Source organism: Dermacentor albipictus, chromosome 6 (assembly GCF_038994185.2).
Source record: "Dermacentor albipictus isolate Rhodes 1998 colony chromosome 6, USDA_Dalb.pri_finalv2, whole genome shotgun sequence".
NCBI lineage: Eukaryota > Metazoa > Arthropoda > Arachnida > Ixodida > Ixodidae > Dermacentor > Dermacentor albipictus.
In genome coordinates this window covers 29441497-29462950 of record NC_091826.1, presented here as the reverse complement: position 1 = coordinate 29462950, position 21454 = coordinate 29441497, and the positions used below count along the sequence as shown (strand labels likewise).

At 49.6% G+C, this 21454-nt stretch overlaps 1 protein-coding gene across 1 annotated transcript; it reads right to left on the bottom strand.

Moving 5' to 3' along the window:
* Positions 1-793: 793 nt before the first annotated feature.
* On the bottom strand, positions 794-20514 carry LOC135905141 (class E basic helix-loop-helix protein 23-like). The gene is made up of 3 exons (XM_065436161.1): positions 20415-20514; positions 18404-18795; positions 794-3170 (listed from the first exon to the last, which is right to left on the bottom strand). Exons 1-3 carry the CDS (start codon positions 20485-20487, stop codon positions 2901-2903), a joined length of 735 nt encoding a protein of 244 aa, XP_065292233.1. The 5' UTR covers positions 20488-20514; the 3' UTR covers positions 794-2900.
* Between the last annotated feature and the right edge of the window lie 940 nt (positions 20515-21454).

Sequence of the window (21454 nt, the reverse complement as noted above, 5' to 3'; positions counted from 1 at the left end):
ACGCACGCTTTCTGTCTACCGCTATGAAGCTGCCCTGTGCATGACTTCGTCAGGTTCCACTCAAGATGCAACCTGTAGATTTTTCGCCTGGTCATCCCCGCAAACTTTGTTGAAGAATAAAATTCAATTAATTTTTTGCATGCAAGAGACCTTAGGCCAAGCTCCACCGGAGAAACCGCTGTGAACTTGTTTTCCTAGCCTCCGCGCTGCACAACGTAGTCCCCAGGGAGGCGACCATATTCAAGGAAGTTCGCATCCGCCATAGTGTCACGCTAATGAGTGAACGGCTGGCGCATCAATACAAGCTCTTTTGAGTTCCACATGGTGCATTTGCCATTTCACGATTAGCTTGTCACCGAAACAATACGAAGTTCAACGCCGACAACACGCTGACGCGCAAGCGATCTCGTAAACAGTGTTTACTATAGGTGTCCGCAACGTGGCCGCCATGACGCGATTTCCGGCTCCAGCAATCGCTTTCAGCGCATGCATTTGTCGAAAGCATTGCCATCGAGATCGGCGTCTTTTACTCGGAGGGACCCTTTCCTGGGACGTGGATTTGGCCACCACTGATAGCAGGTACGCGAAACACTGGAAATAGGCTTTTTCTTTACAGTATTATCGTATCTGGTGTATCAGGTTCTCCTACACAAGTTGGCTGATCTGCCAATCACAGCACCATTGAACCGAGCATAGGCTCGCAAATAGCAATGATGCGGTGAGGAAAGGTTGGAGGCAGTGATAGCGGGCCCAGCTCATTGCGCTCCTGCTTTATTTGCACCTATAAGGGTGATTTTCGCCATCACGTGTGGTGTGACGAGGGGTGATACACTCGTGAGGCGATGAGGGTGATGTGGGGTGAGGGGTGATTCACCTGAAGAATTCCAGCGCCTTATGTCTCGCGTTGCCCACGACGTTAGCGACTTCGCCAGGCCGCGCCAAGCGGCATAGTGTCCTCCCCAAATGTGGTTGTAGCTCCGAGGTCCACTTGCAACAGAAAACTGAGTCCCACACAGATAAGTTGCTGTCGACTGTTCCAGTCTTTTATGCACAAATCTCGCGCGCTCGCGCTCATATCGCGATCGCCGCGTGTCAAAAAAAGTCCATTCGCGGAGTTTTATTCTCAGAATAGTTAGGCGATGATGAACACTCGAGGAAAAAAAAAGAGAATCAAGCGGCACCCTGGCTCGTATATATACAAGCAGGCAGGTTGCGAGGAAGAAGAATGGAAAAAAAAGTAAACATCGCAGTCTTGGCACAAGATGAGAAAGTGATTGCTAGGAAAATGGACGAACAAGATTTTTAAGGAACCTTCAAATCGCGTTAATTTAGTGCATTCACCAATTGAAACGCACTAATAGTTACGCGTGACGTCTATTATTCCGTCGATATTTTCGCTACAGCAGTTACGGGAGTGTAACTCGAACTCTTCAGTAAGCTTTCTTTGATCGTAATCTGTTCCGGCGATTTTGCAACCGGATGAAGTTTTATGATAGAAGACAATTAATCACGCTTCTATCAAATGAGACGTGTGGACTCCTCTAATCTGGCTAAGGCTGCCTGCATGGATCACCACGGGGAATTCGAAACCACATTATGAGATCAGGTTAGCAAAATATGTTCCTGCCTTTTTAGGGCAGGTTACGCGAACACGATCCCTGCATTCAATAGTACATAACATATGTCAAGGAAATTAGAAGCCGATTGAAATATCTATGCCAACCTCCTCGCAATCCGGGCTTAATTTGTACGACGGCGTTCACGTTGTGCTAATCAATGGCGACGTTTTTTGGCTTTGCGCACTGAGCTTACATATCAATAAAAATGCGGATGTACTTGCCATATTACGTTGCTTCGGGCTTAAAGCTATGATCAGGTGTTGTGGAGCAGAATATGTGCGGCTATAAAATGGTTTCAGCGTTTTACTTAAAGCAGACGTCCTAATTTAACCAACATTTAACCCAAACGCTCGTTATATAATATACGTCGCCATTGGTGCACGTTAGAATTTTATTTTCATGTACGTTAATTTTATGCACTCGTTCTTCTATGTTCGTCTACTCAATGTGCTTAAATCAACAACTGCTTGCATTTGTTACACTTGCATTTACCAATGGATGTAACTGAACAGAGTAACACGAAACACTTCACTGTCGGCGAAAGTATAGGCTAAAGATTGCCGCTTTCGTGACGGTTCATTTGCGCGACTGACTCACCGCTCGCGCATTGAAAAGAGGGCCACTAACGTAGAAGTTTGTTAGGACAACCAGTAACCAATTTTTTTGTGCTGCGTGCTTGAAGCCGCTCTCATAGAATAATAGCATCCGAAACAGAAGCCCTTAAATATTTCTCGCATGGCTCATACAGCGTGACGAGGAACGTCGTAAGAGCACTGCCGAACCGCCTGTTCTTTTTGTGCATGTGTGTTTGTGTGCATCTCGGTTATAGTTAAGCCTAAGCCCTCCAGCGCCCACACACCTTGCCCTAACGTGACGGAAACGCGTTTCGAACAACACCGGGACAAGTACATTTCTCGGCAAGGGCCTTGTCTAGCTCCGGTCTGTGCTCCGCGAAACACTGTCATTTTTGCGAAGACGGCTTCGAAGAACGCTGCACGCACATGTTTTTCACTGGTCACGTGAGCCAAGGAAAACAATACCACGGCTCAAACGTCCAATGTCCCAGCATCTGTTCTTTAAGCACGCTTGTCCTCCTGGAATACTACACGCATCGAGGAATGACGCATGCGCAGTCGTCAACGAGCCCACCGGGGAACTTGGCCGTGGGCGGCGTCACTGTTCTTCTTCGCATGTACCACGTCACGTGAGCCGCGGCGAATCCCACCACGTGAGGCGCACGCACAAATGGCTCAGTCAAGGTCGCTGACGCGTCCGCCTACGTCACGGTTTGCCGTCACTCGTCCCGCCTCCGGAGTCCGTTGGGCTTCCGCCGTTCAGCGCGGGGGCGAATGGCGAGAAGAGACCGGAACTAGGGGTTCCCTGGAACTTGCTTCCTCTTCCGGTTTCCCCGCCGTGGTTCTGGACCGAGGCCACCTGTGTTGGCATGGGGCAGCAAGCCGCCAGGGGACCCGCCGCCGCGGCTGGGATGGCCACGCCTCCGGCCTGGTTCATGTACGCGATGATGCGACGCAGTTCCTCCAGGGCGTTGGCCTGCGAGGAAGGACAGGTTCGGAGCGAAAGTTGGGAAAATTGAAGCCGTCAAACAGGCACTAAAAAAAAATGGCTGTGGCTTAGGTAAGGTTAAGCCCAGGATGCGAAGCATACTAGCCTTTATTTTAGTTGTTGAACCACTGTTTAGCCTGGTGAACTGCTGTTGCTTGGCTATATTTGGTTCGGCTAGACGAAGAAACAACTCATGCATTACTGCTTCGCCTTCAAGAGTGGAACGCGACAGCGTTCCCGTCGACCCGCCAAGGGGTGTAAGACAATGGGCTACAGGGCAGCGACTACGCGCCCCGCATTGGACGCGGTGAGCGTCGAGCAAAGCAGCGTTCGGCGCGGCAACGAAATGTGCGCCTGAGCAAGAGACGCACGCCTTAGAAACAGCTCGTTTCTAAGGCAACACCGCATTCACTAGAGGCGCTTTTGTACCGCTTTGAAGCATCGTACTCGTGGCTCAGTGGTAGCGTCTCCGTCCCACACTCCGGAGACCCTGGTTCGATTCCCACCCAGCCCGTCTTGCAAGAGTTGAGCCAAAGCCACTTCTCCTCTGTCGTGACGTCACGGTGTCACGTGGTTTCAAGGCGACACCGCCGCGCCTGAGGAGCTGGGTTGAGCTCTCGTAATATGCTTCGCATAAAAAGCACGAGCAGAAACTTAGTCTGGCATGGTAGTACCTCAAAACCCTAGATATATATTTTAGTGGAATGATAGATAGAGGCTGGCTAACTGGGTCCAACGAGAGAGGTGAAAAGTCACAGTGGCGTTCCACTTCTTGATCACGGGTTACGCGAAAGCGTATGGACGCCGCGAACACGTACAACGAGCTCCGCGACGTCGATACGCAAACGGAAAGAGCGCGCGAACGCGGCCGTTTTTTCCTCTACCTCCAGGCGCCTTCCTCCTCCGACGCTCGCTTCCACCGCGGCGACAAACATAAGCTGGTCATTGAATTTGTTGCGTCAGACTCTAAACCAACCATAAGAAGCTACTCTATCGGGGCAATCAGCCTCTTTGCAAGCAGACTTCTCCAACCCCAGGACACTATCCATCTAGTGTGGGTACTAGGTCATGCCGGCAACCCGGATAACGAAGCAGCTCGCCAAGCCACCCGAGCAGCAGATATGAAGTAGGTAAAGGCAAGGCGCAGAAGACCAGGACTTAGGAAGAAGAACACAAACGACAAGACGGGTTTGTGTTCTTCTTCCTAAGTCCTGGTCTTCTGCGCCTTGCCTTTACCTACTTCAAACTTGAACCAACTAGCCCAAGCAAGAGTTTTACTTGAGCAGCAGATAACCGGGAGGTGGGATCGCCAGACCCGGATGGCCGGCTTGAAGCCATCCTCACACATCGCGAATTCGCGCTACTCTACAAGGATTGGCGCAGAGCGTGTATCCGTTCGCGAGAACGACTTTCCCCCGGTAGCACGTCACGACTCAGCGGCGAGTGCAGACACGATTCGGGCTAAGCCCCAAAAGGTTGGCTGAAATTTCCAAGCAAGAGTTCAAACTTATAGACAAGAACGGCACCGAGAGCGGCGCTGCTGCGCCGGCGTTGAGAGCGCCGCATGCGAAGCAAAATTCTATTAGCCGGTGCTACCCCTCTCCCATCTCTCGTTCGCGCCGCCTTGATTGCCTCCTGCACTGCGCGCGTTTGGGCACGTTTCGCGCCGCGCGCGGTGTGTGCGCGTGGACATTTCCTTCGAAGGGCGGTGTACAGTCTGTTTCACATTCAGGGGAAAACTCGAAGCGCATTGCATCGCGATGCGGCGAGCGCTTGAGTCAGGCGGCGGCAGCAGCTCGCGCAGATGCTCGAGGGGCGGGATCTTGAACGGCGTCGTCTGCTACGGCGGCGCGCGCTGGCCGCATTGTCGAGAAACGCTCTACTGTCAGGTGCAGGGCGCCGATCACATCGTTACTACGTGAAATGAGCCGGTATTCTTTGCTAAGCGTTGCGCGACGCCCACTGATACACCTCGAATGTAAGTTCATCGCTGCATGGCATAGACGACGTACTGATTCCATACATTCTTGACGGCCCGTTTTTGGAAGGCGACTATATATTCTAACGCGATAGGACGCCGATCCACACTGCTCGTGCTGTGCAAGAACTGCTAGAAGAGCGCGCAGTCACTCTCTTGGAGCGGCCGCCTCAATCCCCGGGCGCCAACATCATTTAAAATGTCTGGGGCTCGTTGAAATTATCGCTGGCGCAACATCCCCTCTATCAGTCGCCCGAGGATAGGCTTCGATCCACCACCGTCAGCGACTGAGACGTGCAGCGAATGAACACATCCCTGATCAAGTCATTCTACACTTCACTGCCTTCCAGGATGAGCTCTGTCATCGCTGCCGCTGGGAACATGACGAGATACTAACTGAAGTTCCGAGCGTGACGTGTCCAATTCCCCACCGGCGGGCAGGGTCTGTCTGGTGTAGCGAATGATTGTCGAGAAAAATCACTTCCAGCTCATTGTCTGAACCTAAAACGTTCATTTAATCGTGTCCGTTTGTTTCACCGTGTTCGACTCCCATTGTTGAGTTCTTTGTTTTCCTTTCGAGTCAAACAAAGACTGAGCACGTTGCGCGCACATCTTGGTGCGTTTTCTCGCTGCTCATTACGGTAGCACACACAGTGAAGAAATATACGTGCACACGCTCAGTACTCCGGCCTTTCGAAAGAACAAGTGAACCATGTTGTCAAAAGAAGTTTGTGGAACTCCATTATCGCCAATGAAGGATCAGAGTGTGGCTACGCACAATGTTTAGTAAAGAATATCAGCTCAGTTCCCGCAGTACCGATGAAATCGGTGCACTGCCCCTGACAGTACCACGCTTCCCGAAAATGCGGCCAGCGCGCGCCGCCGTAGCAGACGACGCTACAGTGTACTAGAACGACGCAGTACACTGTAACGACGCAGATCACGACACCGCCCCTCAAGCGTGTGCGCCTGCTCGAGCTGCTGCCGCCGCACGACTCCATTGCTTACCGCTTCGCGACGCAATACGTTCCGAGTTTTCCCCTTAGTGTGAAAAGATCGGTACGCTTGACGATTATTTTTATGGCTGCAATGCGGCGAAAGGGCAGCGTCTGCTTAACCACGAAGGGACGCTGCATGAGCAGGTAATTGGAAACGACATCGTATGTTCTGCCGGAAAAATCGTCAGCACATACATACGGCACCTACGAGCTAAAGTCATTTTTGCACTTTCTCACATTATGTTTGCTACAAATCCGTGTTGTCTCTGATGGCGACAACGGACTTCTATCGACACTGTGCGGAAATAAACAAGATATATCGCTGCATAGCACAAGTACGACATGCGCACACAACTTTAACTAGTACGTCCCCTACAATATGAAATAGAGGCAGCAATGTAGACAGCTTGGTCATTTTTTAACAGTACTCAAGAGACGGAAGTTGAAAGTATTATTAATCATTCCTGCTTCAGCAATGCCGGCGCGACCAAGACGCGGGTGTGTATCATCCAGTAACCCGATCGATCGGTGCAGTGGTGAAGCGGGAATGAACTCCGGTCATGTTCAATGCATCATGCACATATTCAATTTCTCGGCACGCGTGAACTTCGGCCACTGCTAGCGCATACAACAGACGTGGTTTCCATTCTTAGACAGCGCACACACAAACGAAACACGAGAAAGAAGCCAGGACAAGCGCTCGTTGAACTTAAAGTTTTTATATGAATAAAAGGATTATGTACCGAGTAATTATTAATTTCACGTGGGTTACATATAGAAACCGTCATACACTCAGGAGTGATCAATGAACGAGCTCGCTTCGTTTGCCAGATGTTTACTTCGCTCGGCGCACCGCAGTAATCCATGTCTGTCGTCTGCTTCTTTCGTACCATTTTCTTGTGAATCGGCAGAATTTCACTGGTGGCATCAACCTTTTCATGTTTACATTGCTGTCGTGACAGTTAGCAAAACAATAATAATTTCCGGTCATCCGAAGAGGCGCCGTCGCAAACAAGAGACGTTTCGCGCGCAGCGCGAACTGGACGTGGGCGCGACCGTGAAGGGAAGCGGCGACGGAAACCTACACCCGTTGGAGATGAAATCGCGCCGCCAGGGGAGAAACGAGCGCTGGCGTCTAGGATGAAACTTGGCGTGCGGTCGTCTATAACTGCAGGTACTGCGAAGCACTAACCGCAGATCAAGATCACGTACTTTGGGGGTGCCCATCCAACTTCACGCCAAGGGCAGTTCTTGGGCAAGCACCCACGCTCGAGATCTAGGAGCGGGCGATCAAGACAGATGACCCAGAATGCGAAGTCGTGCTGGAAGAGTGGGCTAACCGCGTCTCGGGCACATGACCTCCACGCTAGCTCCTCTGCCATGAGTCTCGACTACTAATGTACGCCTCCGATAAAGTTTAGTTGTCCCTCTCTCTCGATGATTTGACAGACAGAGCATCTACCCTTGCGTGTAAAACGCAGGCCCGCAGCTATCATGTCATCGTCGTCGTCACGCGGTTGCGATTTCGTTTTTGTCGATCCGTCTTGGCCAATTTGTCATGCCGCGCGCCAAACCATGTTGATCAATTTGTGTACCGAGCGTCAGGCACCGTTACCGACACCAAGCGGTGCATATTTATTTATTTATTTATTTATTTATTTATTTATTTATTTATTTATTTATTTATTTATTGATACTGTGATCCCCACCGGGATTTTAGCAGGGTGGGTTACAATACATGAGAGAAAATACAACATAATGGCAAACGAAATATATGTACATGCTTAGGTCACAGTCAAGAAAGAATAAAAGAAAAATTAAGCAAAACATTTATCAAATGTGCAAATGAAATAAACGAACACTCAACGCATAAATCATATAGACAGTCACTATAATATAACCAATTATATTTCAGCCATCAAGAAGGGATGCGAAAGCTGACAAAGAGTCTGCTTGAACGATACAGCTGTTGAGATTATTCCAGTCTGGCTGTTCGTGAAAAAAATGAATACTTGAAAGAGTCATTATGAGAACGAAAAGGTGTGATTGCTAGTTCATGTCTTTGGCGTGTCGAATAACCGGAAGAAAATGTAATTATTGCTACTTCGACAATCATATTCAGAGCTTTTTGTAACACTGCCTGTTTAGCATTTCAATTTGTTTTTGGTCACGGCAATAATCAGCGGGAAAACGTGTTTTTAACTGTTCACCGATTTCGATATCGACGCTTTCGAGCACGAACAATGTCTACGTGGCGACTTTTAGCTGGGTACCGTGCTTCTTTTGCGTCAAACGACGCCCTTCTTCGTTTATGCCACCTCTTTCCTAACTGCGGTGTGGAACTGGAAGCGCAGGAGCTCACTTTGTCTTAGTACGAAACTCGTCTTCGAGACATTAGAATAAAAGGCACACGTAGCCACCGAATTTATTGACTATGTGATTTCGCGCAATGATGTCGTGCAAATTCTTGGCGATTGATGAAGAAAAAGTTATTGCGCACGCTTAGGGAAACTAGGTAGGATGTGTGAGATGGCAAATACGTAGTACTGAGCGAACACCCTGGCTCGAACGAAACGGTATGGAGACTTACCAAACTTCCTAGTGTATATGCACCTGAATTGATACACGCGATTGTTGTACGTGGGCCAACGGGCGAATAAATTTCTTCACAAACACTTTGCCTGCGCAACAGCAAGCGAGAGCACCTGCTTACTCCAATGATGTTCCTCTTTTCACAGACGCACCAGCTGCTATTTCCTACGGCGGAGCGAACGGATCTAATTTAGTGCGAGAGCATCATATGACACCATTATACGAAAATGCGTCCTAGTTGGCGGCGTGATCAAATTGTGGTACCGAAAATGGCCGACGGCACAAAGCGCGAAAACGTGAAAAAAAGAAATGCTTCGAGAGATGTACAATGGTGATATGACACAGACACTTCACATAATTTTGAACTGATGCTATGAGATGTGTATATGCAAAAGGGATCATGTATAAGAGAACGCGCACACACAGAAGTTACAGGCATTTACAATCTGCGCACATTCAGTGAACACTTCTGACGTCCTGGCTACGAGAACCAGACTGGTATAATACTAAGCAGTATGCGTCCATCAGCAACCGACAGGAAACGGCATACCAATGTCGAAGGAACTCTTCTTCCCGAAGGAATAACAACTCCTATGACAGAAACGATAGTAGCTCAGAGTAGAGCCTCCCCAGAAGTGGAAACAGAGCATGGCGACGATGCCCCGCAGCAACTGCCTCGCACCGGTTACGCCATAGACAAAAGGGCCCCGTGGCCGCTCAAAGCAGCCACGTGAACAGCGACCAGATGTGATAAAGTGGTTAATTCCAAGGCCACCGAAACCAGTATGCACGGCCATCCAAAATACCTGGCAACGACGCATTGCAGCAGCATATGTTTATTGGATTCCTGAAGGGGGCAATATGGACACAGCGAAGATGGGACAACGCACCACCGCTCAAGCCTGTCCCGAGTTGGAAGCATTTGCCACCCTAGACGCCACATGAAGTCGCGTAGGTGGCCAGTCAAAAATGACGCCGATATCGCATCCCACGACACATTATTGGAACGTACGAGGCGCGCTGGAGGAACTAGAGGAAGCATTAATGCTGACATTGTATCCACAACACGGTTTTCGAGACCGTCTACATCAGGACATACATGTTGTATGAGGCGATAATATGCCATGGCCGTAGAGTAAAATGTGTGTGCGTTTAACACTTGTAGTCCGCGATTTAAGTGCACGCCTGGTAACATACAACGAATTTTTGTGCCAGGGAAATAGCAGGCGAGTTCACGCGCAGGAAACTGATCATGCTGTAACAGACGGAGCAGAAATCGCAGGGTAAGCAGCCGGCAGCGGTCAGACACGGATGGGAACGCGAACCCACCGCGAGAATGTGGTTGCCCAAGCGGCGCACGACAGACCAGTTCTGTACTGCCCGACCAGAAGAAGGAACCAAGAAGGGACTGCAAGGGCCTATAGTAACCCGTAATGGTGGCTGTACAACGTGACAAACGTACCACACTCGGCAGCAAAGTACAGGCTGTGCTAAGTACCTTCTTTCTAATACGGGCAAATCATACCCTTGAACATCTTGAATATTTCGTCTTACATATTCAAGAATTGAGAGCCACACAGAGTCTTATATGCCATCATATGTGTAATCATGAGCTAACATACGAATAGAGTCGCTCTTTTGAACCCGGAAAACGGGACTTAGGCGTGTCTGTGGTGAACCAATGAACACATTCATTCAGGTTAGACGAGTATTCGCACCATACCACATTATTTAAGCAGTCCTTTTTCCCCCGAACCATCCATGACTGGAACGCCCTGCCTGAAAACGTTCTTCAAAGCTCCACCATATCGTTCTTCATGCACGCACTCATTAATGTATGAACCAAAACGTTTCCCACCATTTCTATCCTAATCCATACACTATGTGATATAGATTATATCATGTTAAGGGCACCGTTAATTTCTTTGTGTGTGTGTGTATAAGCCATTGTGTAAACATGTGCTGTATTGCAGAATTCTTTGATATCTTCCTTCCTTTTTATTGTTATTTCTTTCTTTTGCATTGTACCAAGATGACGCTTTGCTTGTTTCCACCTTTTTTTTCTTTTTCTCTTTTTTTTCTTTCTTGTGTTTCACATGTTATTGACTCTTAAAGCCTATATATATATATCCCACTCCTGCCTAGGGCCTCTAAAGCAGGCTGGCAGTACGGAATAAATAAATAAATAAAAATAAATAACGACATTTTGAAAAGTTTAGCGCAGCACCTGAGATATTTCCGCACACAGTGAATATTCGAAGGCCGCTGGATAAGCTATCTTCATTCTTGACATACAATGTGGTGTCATTGGCGAAGGCTGTAACCTTCACAACGCCGCTACCAGGCAGAGGGAGACCACACACGTAAGGGTCTCTCAGTACTGAGCGTAGAAATGGCTCAAGGCTGAGCACAAAGAGTACTGGGGATAGAGGGCACCCTTGACGAACACCATGTGTAACGGGAAATGGCGCACTCTCCGGACCATCAAGAAACAATGTACTTCGGATACTTTAATAGGCAGTCCTAATAAGTTCAACAAAATTTGATGAAAAGGCGAACGAGGTCAGTACATTAAATATGTAGCCGTGTTCAAGGCGATCGAATGCCTTTTCACGATCTAGGAAAACTAGGAGACCACGTGCTGAGCTGGTCAGCGTGTATGTCATTATGTCACGCGAAACGAAAGAAAGATTTTGTATCTCTCTGTCAGGGATTGAGCATGCCTGATGGTGTCCTATTAAGGAAGGCATCAGGCTTCCCAAGTGTCGGGTGAGAACATCTGTGAAAAATTTGTAGTCAACGTCGAGAAGCGTTATTGACCTCCATTACTCAGGACGAACTGAAGATGGATCGTGCTTAGGTATCAGCACAATACGACCATCGTGAAAACTAGACGGGAGTTCAAGGTTCTCAAAGCAGCGGCTGATAACGACACGAAAGTGGCACCAATATCTTCCCAGAATGTTATATAAAACTTTACGGGTAGCCCGTCTGGTCCTGGGGCCGAGCCGCGCTTCATGGAAGATAATGATGCTTTCACTTCGTCAGCTGACGCTCGTGCACAAAGACGTTCAGCGATTTCACGTGGAACTTGAAGCAACTCACAAAGCATTTCGACGTTATCACGATCCGTTCGCGTATTCGCATGCGCCATGTTTTCAGAATGCGATACAACGAGCGAACAATCACGCGTGGGAGGCGACCTAACAGGAAGTGCTCTTGGGGCCACAGAACCGAGTACATTCGGCTGTCTAAAAAGAGAGTTTCTTGCAAAGCACAGAACTTCAGGGTGTGGGATTACGTCTGCATCGCCAAGCAGCAGCTGACAAAGACGACGCTGCGATGAGGCGTTGTAAACGCCTCCGTAGCTCACGCTGCCATGACTGCATCAGCGGAGTCAGTTGATTGACCCGAAGGGCAATACGGGGCTTCATGGCAGTATCCGCCAGTTCTTCTGACGTGCGTCGTCTGAGTGCACGACCTTCAACTGAACAATGCAGACGCCACCGGACTTTGAGCGCGTCCCATGACTCTGGGTGAGATCTAGAAAGAGAAGCGCGCAAGACTCTTGACAAACAAGAGCGCGAGTGCGCGTCGTGTAGAACGTGGATGTCAAGGCGCCAAGGTTTTGCAGATGAAGAAACGGGAAGCAAACTTCAAGCATAACTGGTCTGTGATCGGAAACATGTACAGGAGATGAAGGCAAAGTTATGACATCAGATTGGGAGACATACTGAGCTAAATTGCATGGCACATAGGCACGGTCTAACCTGCTTGACGACGGTGCCGCGTCGCCATGTCCAGACAAATAAAGAACCATGAAAAAGTCGATATGTATCCATCAACGAAAACTGCTGGACGAGGCGACGCAACTCCCGTGTGTTCCAATTAGGGTGAACCCAGCCCGGGCCTTGCACATCTGCTCGTGTGTCTAAAACGCAGTTAAAATCCCCAACAAGAACCACGTGACACCATCCAGGACATACACGTCCAGGTCACGAGAAAAATCATTGGATTTCGTGGCTTGAGGGAGCTACACAAGCCAAGCACCTAAACAAACGACACACATCACTTGCGCACACACGTTTGAAAAAGTGCAGCATACGTCCTTATTCTAGGCCCTTCGCCAAGCTCACGGGTCTTATTGAACTAAATGAACGTTTAAGTTTTAATCGCGTCAGAAAATCCGTTATGTACGACTTCCACACGAGCTGCATACATGATAGTTTCGCATTGTTGACCAAATGTACGAGGCAACCTAAATCTCTTACGCGGAAACTGAAAGACAAAGCCCTTTTCCCGCTGTCGTTTGAGGTCTGTCAGAGTGGCCGCGGCCACTAGGTGGCGGTACCCTCTTTACGCGCAAGCGTAGATACCCCGGTGTTAAAAATTAAATTATGGGGTTTCACGTGCCAAAACCACTTTCTGATTATGAGGCACGCCGTAGTGGAGGACTCCGGAAATTTCGACCACCTGGGGTTCTTTAACGTGCACCTAAATCTAAGTAAACGGGTGTTTTCGCCCCTATCGAAAATCAGCCGCCGTGGCCGGGATTCGATCCCGCGACCTCGTGCTCAGCAGCCTAACACCATAGCCACTGAGCAACCACGGCGGGTGACCCCGGTGTGTGAAATCGACGAAATTGTGTCTGTAATCGCGAGGGAAGCGATCACCAGAGGAGGAAGGCGCCTGAAGGTGAAGAAGTAAATCACCGCGTTCGCACCCTTTCCGTTTGCGCTTCGGCGCCATGGTGCCACGCTGTGCATATGTATCATTTGCATGTGTAGCAATATTCGCTTAACCTGCGGCACACCAGGCGTCACACCGTCGAGATCAATGTAGCGTTTGCGACTGCGCTCGCGACCGCGTCCACGCCCTTTCCATACCGGGGATGCAAAGACACGGCCGACGAACAAATGCTTCCTCCCCATCCCAAGCTCAAAAGGGCCCAGGCAAGAGACTGGCACCGACTACAGACGAACACCTTTCGTAACTCCTACAGGTTACACAAGATGTACCCCGACAGACACAAGGACAACTGTCCCTGCTGTGAAGATATATCGACACTCCAGCACATCGCATAAGAATGCCCGAGGCGGCCGGTACATGCCGTCTCGCCACTAATTACGGACTCACTCGTTAACTGGTCGTGGGAGGCGCGACTCACTGATCTGGACTTGGGAAGCTGCCTGGCGACTCTCGACTAGGCCCGGTGAGCCGCAGAGGCCAGTGGGGCCCGGGCGTAAGGGTTGAGCCCATACGCACCACTCAGATGTATGATTCAATACAGTTCTTCTTACACACGTGCATCGACGCTGCGGTGTGATCGCTGCGCGTGCCAGCGGCGTCCGCACGCTTACGTGTAATCAGCGTTCGCGAAGTGAAACTTCACTGTAAATTTTACAACGAAGCCATTAAGGCTAGTTCCCCTGGGATCGTGTACGTATGTTAACAGTAAACTATCATCATCATGGTTGGCTCCAGCACTGTCGTCTTCCACAGCCAGCTCGTTGGCGCCCCCTGGCGCTACCGCGCGAACACGCTCGTGCCACTGCTCCCGCGTTCGTGGTCGTCCTAATTATGAATTAATTAAGAAACATAAACACGTAACCTATTTTACAGCGAAGCTGTTAAGGACTAGTTCTTTCAAGATCGTGTCCGCGTGTAGTCACAAGACTGTCTGCCCCATACATACGTTGGCCGAAACCAAAGATAATGCAACGCCGGACCGACCCGTGGTGGAGGTGAAGCAGCCGTCAAGCACTCTCCATACGTGGGCCGATCCCGAAGATGGTGCAATGCCGGGCCGACCCGCTGCAGAAGTGCAGTTCACCGTTAAGGGCTCACATACACAGCTTCACTGGTCATCCTTCTTCACAGCGTGGAAGGGCACTGAGATTTTGGACAGTGCTTGCCGTGATGTCTGTCTCGGTCGCAGCACACGCTGTGCGACAAATGCAGAGAGCAGAGCGCCCTAGCTTCAAGGACAGGTACATCATGCGCACACGTTCTTCACGCGCTCATGCACATGTGCGGAAGTGCAGCATACTTCCTCATTATTGTAGGCCCTCCGTGTGGCACAAGTGCGTTATTGAACTGAGTCAATTTCTCAAAGTAAAATGCCTCACAAAATTCGTAAAGCACAAGCTGCAGACATGGTAGCTTCGGATTGTTATTGGAATATACGAGAAAACATAAATATGTTACGCGGAAACTGACAGACGAAGCCTTTTTCCTGTTGCCGCTTGAGATCTGTCTGAGTGCCCACCGCCTCTAGTTGGCGGTACCGTTTTTGGACAGTGTTTGCCGAGATGTCGATTACGGTCGAATCACGTGCTCGTCGACAGCTGCAACGGGCAGAGCGCCCACGCGTGATGGATACATCGCGTGCACACTTTTGTCACGCGCGTATGCACGTGTGTGGAATTGTAGCATGCATCTCATTCGCAAGAGTTCCACCGCCTGGGGCTCCCATGTTCACGACAGGAAGATATCCTCTTCCCCTGTCGTAATCAGCTACCAGCCTTCCTAAGTGTCGTCGAGTATCTCGACTCGTCGGGGCTCTCGGCGAGACTAAAGGACATTTCTACAAAGACGGATGGCCTAATGGCCATCCTCCCCCCTCGGGCTTCCTAATCGGCCACTACTTCGCTTCCATCTCTACGACCCTCTACCTTTCTCCCTCCTACCCTCTCTCTCTTTTAACCCCATCCCCTCCACCCTGCTGGCGCTGAGCCGTGCTCCCGCATGGGTTGCAGAAAATAGCGCTAGCCTTTCCTCCTTCCCCTCAAGAACCACTTCTCTCTCTCTCTCGCAGGCCTTCCCTCTAGCGCAAGTGTGTCGTTGAACTAGTTGTATTTCTCCAAGTAAAATGCGTCAGAAAATTCGCAAGGTACAACTTGCACACAAATTGCAGAATTGCTAGCATCGCATTGTAATTTGAATATACGAGAAAGCAATTGTGTTACGCGGAAATTCAAACACAGACCGCTCAAGCTGCGGTTTATTTTTGGGTGGGCACAGAAAAAATATCCCGACCAACTGAAGCCGAATAGCTTCACTGTACAACATATACCGAAGGCTGTGCTTGCGCTGACTGCAAGCGCCGGAAGTAATATCAAGATTCAGAAATGCGGCATGGCCGCCACGCTATTAACACCACATATGCGAGTTAAAACGTGGGTGGTTATAACAAGCTGCCTGTTGCTATATATCTGTGGTGTCAAGGTTTCTGGCAAAGGGAAGATAACAGTAGTTACCTTTCTGATTATATGTGTGCTCGAATATTTAAGCCTCTTGATCGGATCAAATGTCTCAGAACAACCTCCGAACATGTAACCAAATATCTAATATTTTAGTATTTCTAAACAAAGCGAAATTTAAAGACTCCGTGCAGTTAATTCGGGTTTTGCCAAATTCCAAAGGCTTATTTGTATTATTTCATACATGCGTTTAATGCCGTTCATAATTGGGTGTCCGTCAGTCATCTGGTGCATCAGGGCAATGACATTTAGGGTGCACGTAGGAGGTAAGTGATTCTACACTATCATACAGTGTTTTAATGGGAGGTCAACATAGCGGGGGCGGTGAAATAATTATTCACTTCCCATGAATAGAGACAAAAATACTCGTAGGCTGCTTAAAGCGAGACATTCCCATTGAATGATCGAAAGGGTTTGAGCAGAAGTCATCTGCCCGCGCGTTGACACAGGACTTGGTGTGTCTGTTCAGCAACTGCGGCTCTCCTGCGGAGCAGGATCAATCGGAACAGCTCCCACTTGCAGTGTTCTTTCTTCCCCGAGACTCCAATAAGTTTTGTTAACTTTAATATTCACCCGCCGTCGTTGCTCAGTGGCTGTGGTGTTGGGCCGCTGAGCACGAGGTCGCGGGATCAAATCCAGGCCATGGCGGCCGCATTTCGATGAAAGCGAAATGCGAAAACACCTGTGTACTTCGATTTAGGTGCACGTTAAAGAACCCCAGGTGGTCAAAATTTCCGAAGTCCTCCGCTACGGCGTGCCTCATAATCAGAAAGTGGTTTTCGCAAGTAAAACCCCATAACTTAATGATATCCCACGGAGCGTTTCGTTGAGATAGCAATTACACGGGCACGTGAAGTGCACTCGCTCCGTCGCCATGCTGGCCTGGTATCGACGACGCAAGAGCGGTCCACGCGCCCAGTGTCGGAGGTCACGTGATCCCCTGCGGGAGCGGGAAGTTCAGGCGAGAAGGCTGACACGTTGCGGTGTCTTCCCGCACACCGTGTTTGGGGTCACGTGATCCGAGGAGCGGCCACGCAAAATGCTCGCTTTGGGACAAGCACGTGCTCTCCTCGCAACCGTCGGCGCTCATTTTCGATTACCGCTACTGGCGCGGTAATCGAGCAAGCTCGACATTTTTGGACGCGTGGCACTGCACGTATTTCATCAATAAGCAAATGCTTACTTCAATATGTGCTGCCCATGAATCTCGATATTTATTCGTGTGATATTAGAATTACCTTGCTAACACTGTCAATTCTCCATTTGTGCGTACTGCTACTTCCTTTCTTCTCTCGGTTGTGTCAAATATCAAGCGTTCTTAACGCTCCCTTCATTAATGCGCAATCTGATGCGCAGATCCTCACTCCACTGCCAGGATCGACCAGAGGACGGGCCATCGTGCGTGACAAGCGCAGAATGACTGCTTATACATACGGCTGGCTCAAAAACAACGTACAGATCGAAGGATCGCAGAATAAGAATCAAACTTGTAGTTTCTCTTTAGAATGTACAAGTTCAAAACATACACAGATCTGTGTTTGTTTTGAATCTGGATTAGAACACGCGGGTGAAATTTAAAAGATGTTATGCCATTGCGGCACAATCTAATCTTAATTCGCCCTTAATTCTTGCAGAACCCGTGCAACTGAGCGAGTACATTTCCAAATGTAGTTCAGCATGCCGAATTGGTCCGAATTCAACGCAACGGGAAATGAAGGAAATGCAGGTGGACGGTCCGGCAGGCGGACAAACAAACCGTAAGGCTGACCAATGTATAGGAACAAGATGAATGGCCAGTCGAATTCAGCAAGGGAGTAATAGGCATACCGAAAAGCACACAAGACTAAGCAGATGCATTTAGACGCTGATGGATGGACTGAAAACCAAACGCACAGAGGAACTATCACAATAACTGAACAGGGGTGGATCGACCGACGGAAAAAGCAGTGACTATTCTCCCGACAGCCGCAAGAATTTCTGAAACGAATTTCTGCCGACACTCCCCTCCTATTGGCTCTAGGAAGGTAAGGTAAGGTTAGGTTTGGGAGACACCTACAGGCTCTCGGGCACACCGGCTGGACGTTTTTAACCGACAGTTCGTCACGTGACTTCCGAGCGCCTATAAGGAGCTGTGACTTCCGGGAGAAAGTCGTTTCAGGAAAAATTCGTTTCAGGAAATACTCCCGGCCGACGGGAGAATAGACGCTGCGTCAGAACATCAAAGCGCAAACGCTTGGACGCACTGATGGACGGATGTGCCAGTAGAGAGACGGACAGACGGACAGACGAACAGACAGACAGATGAACAGACAGACAGACGAACAGACAGACAGACAGACGAACAGACAGACAGACAGACGAACAGACAGACAGACAGACATTGACACTCGCCTGCATGAGAATGTAGTTCTTGGCGAGCAGGAGCGTGGCGATCTTGGAGAGCTTGCGCACGGACGGGCTGTGCGCGTACGGGATGACGGAGCGCAGCTCGTCGAGCGCGTCGTTCAAGTCGTGCATACGCCTTCGCTCGCGCGCGTTGATGCTCAGCCGCATGGTCTTGGCGTGCCGGTGCTTGCGGCCCCCGGCCATCATGGCCGCCTGGCTCGCGGGCGGCGCCGGAGGCTCGGGGGTCGCCGGGGCACGCGGCGGGTGGTGGTGCCGCTGCGGCTCACCGTGGTGGCCCGGCAGACTGGCCAGGCTGGGCGCCGGCTGGGGCGGGGCCGCCGATACGGCCGCTGTGACGGCTGCGAGGGAGGGTCGTGCTCCGACGGAGACGACGGAGCCTGCGAACAGAAACGGGTACCCCAACCCCCGAACCGGATGCAGTTTTGCCGAAATGGCCCACACATGAGTGTCACAAGACGCAACGCTCGCATAGTGTAAGGGGCAGAATAACTTTCAGTATAAACATTCACTAATGTGGCAAATGTGGTCTAGTTGGTGATCGGGTTTAGTTGGATTGGAAGTTGGATAGTTGGGAAAGTTGGGCTAGTCGCCGCACTCGCAACAGTTGCGAGTGCAGCGAGTGTCGTGTGTTCTTGTGTGTCGTCGTCTTGTCCTTGTCAATGCACTGCTTGACAACCAAAGTATGATGATTATAAACATTCGTTTGCCAAGTACACATGCGTGGTGCCATGCCCAGCCCGAAGACATTGTCACGTCGTATTGACAGTAAAGAAGCACAGTGGCACTATATGCAAGTCACAAAAATAACTATCTGTTGGACGACACTTATCGCAACGATAGCGGTGGCCATACTCGTCGGTGGCCATACACTTATCGCAACGATAGCGGTGGCCATACTCGTCGGTCCTCGAAAATATGATCGCCGGGTCAAGCGCGTCGGTTTTTATACGTGGCCAATCGACGGTACCACTTGTAATCTCTTGTGCCCCCGTGCCTCCCAGATAGTGCTACACAATTCGGGTCACGTACACAGTCTGATTACGCAATCTTCGGTGACAACAGACAACAGTGAGTACTAGCGGTACCATTCGAGAAACTTCCGATACAGAAAGGCGAGTCAGGTGCTGAGCAATAATGTGGTAACAGAGATTGGCTCGTGAAAATACGGTCACTGAAAACATCGACAATTTATGCGCGGGCCTGTGTAACTAGAGTTCACTCGACAACCGTGGTCACAACGCTGCCGTGATTGGGAGTGCCGGCAGCGACAACCGCGCGTGTTAGTACCGAAGCTAAAACCCCGTGGTGTCGATTTCCTTGCGATTTCACTGTGCCGTGCCTCCTGTACTCAGCAGGTTGTCTGACCCTCATGACTGGGTGCGGGAGAGCGCAGCTCGTGTCAATGTAATCAACCTTCTCGAATCGGCCTCGTACCAGCTGCAAATCACGTGACCTCCAGCAGTCGGCGCGCGGGCGGTGCATGCGCTGGGAAACCGCAACAGCACGGCAACGCCGTGAACTGCCACCTGCCCGGTCAAGCCGAATTTTCTGAATTTTTTACCATTTAACCTAAAAATAGGTAACTGTCGCCTTATGAAAAAAAATACTCACGTGCCCCGTACCACGATTCCGTATGGGCATGTGGGTTTCTGTGGTATCATGCGGGTTTTCGTAATGAATCACCGTATTATCATATAAGGTAATTGGTATAGGGCATGTGGGGCAAACGTGTTTTTCATTTTCTTTTTTTGTTAAGGTGTTGTTTTAACAAAGTTTACTTAGTGTACTTGACGAATGAGGGCTGTAACTGACTTTGCGTAATTCTTCTTCCGTATTTATGTGTTCTACATAACTAGAAATTTGACACACAAGGAGCTTCAGACAAACTGGCACAAACCAGAGCAGATAGTAGGATGTATATACCTTGTGATCGCCAGCAAAACGCGCATCTGCGAAACACCTACTCTCCTATCACCTCTGGCTGTTTTAAACTTACCTGGGTGCAAGTGGTGTTGAGAGTGCGGGTGCATTTGCCTCTGCAGCGTGTGGTGGCCTTGCGTGGGCGACATCTCTGCGGCCAAGGCAGATGGGTGTACAGACACTACGCCAGAAAGAGACACGTCTTAGACGCTCAATATAAAAGCTTGCAAGCGACGTTCGAATTGAACATCACCCTACTATGTTTGTGACTGTCTCAGTAACAAATCAAAACTTTGTCGCACGAGTTTGACGTTGTTACAAAAGCGAGACACGGTGGTACTTGCACTTCAACACTACCGTGCTTTTCCGAGAATGAGCGGTAAAAATCACCAATTGCACCATTGAAGTTTGTTATGTCGGCGCTGATATGAACGAAAAATGAAAATTTCCTAGTGGTTCTTTCGGAACAACGGTAGTAGTGCATTGGTTGGTATGGTAATTTGCATGGACACAAAAGTGTACCTACGTGACTCACTAAGATTTCTTTAAACCTTCGAAAGATTGACAGGTTTCACACATGGAAAGATGCCAAGTAATATAAATCCACTGTGAACCCACACCGAATTCTCCACCTTCTGCATGATATAAAAAGGCAGTCAATTGTGTCCAATCAACAAGTCCATTTGCTGCAAGGGCTTCTTATGATAATTTTACCTCGACATGTCACGGACAAACAAAAAACATGCATGACATCGTACTCCTGTCTTTGCTTCTTTTCCTCTGTTTTTCCTCCATGCGCTAATCTTTTTTTTTTGAACTCAACAACAAGACACATACGGTCTATAGGGAGATGAAGACGAACTAATAGACAGTAGTCGAACGAGCGAAGCCTCAAGCTGACTCCAACGTCTCGTCAGGGCCCTCAACGGACACGAGTGCTTGACCAAGACTACTGCCCTTGCCGCAGCTCCAACTCCAATCTGAGGCTGCTCGCTCCACTTTTTCTTTGTTTGTTCGTCATCTGTGGGCAGACCAACATCGTGAGCGCACGTCTTCACACTCACCGCCGAAGCACGAGGAACTGGTCGGTGGCAGACCCATCCTGTGGACGGGTCC

Bases quoted from the DNA above. Each gene is read 5' to 3' on its own strand.
- LOC135905141 (XM_065436161.1), bottom strand. From the start codon at position 20,487: ATGTCGCCCACGCAAGGCCACCACACGCTGCAGAGGCAAATGCACCCG. The intron at 18,796-20,414 runs GTAAGTTTAAAA...TTCTGTTCGCAG, and splicing joins TCAACACCACTTGCACCCAG to GCTCCGTCGTCTCCGTCGGA. The intron at 3,171-18,403 runs GCGAGTGTCAAT...CCTTCCTCGCAG, and splicing joins AGAACTACATTCTCATGCAG to GCCAACGCCCTGGAGGAACT.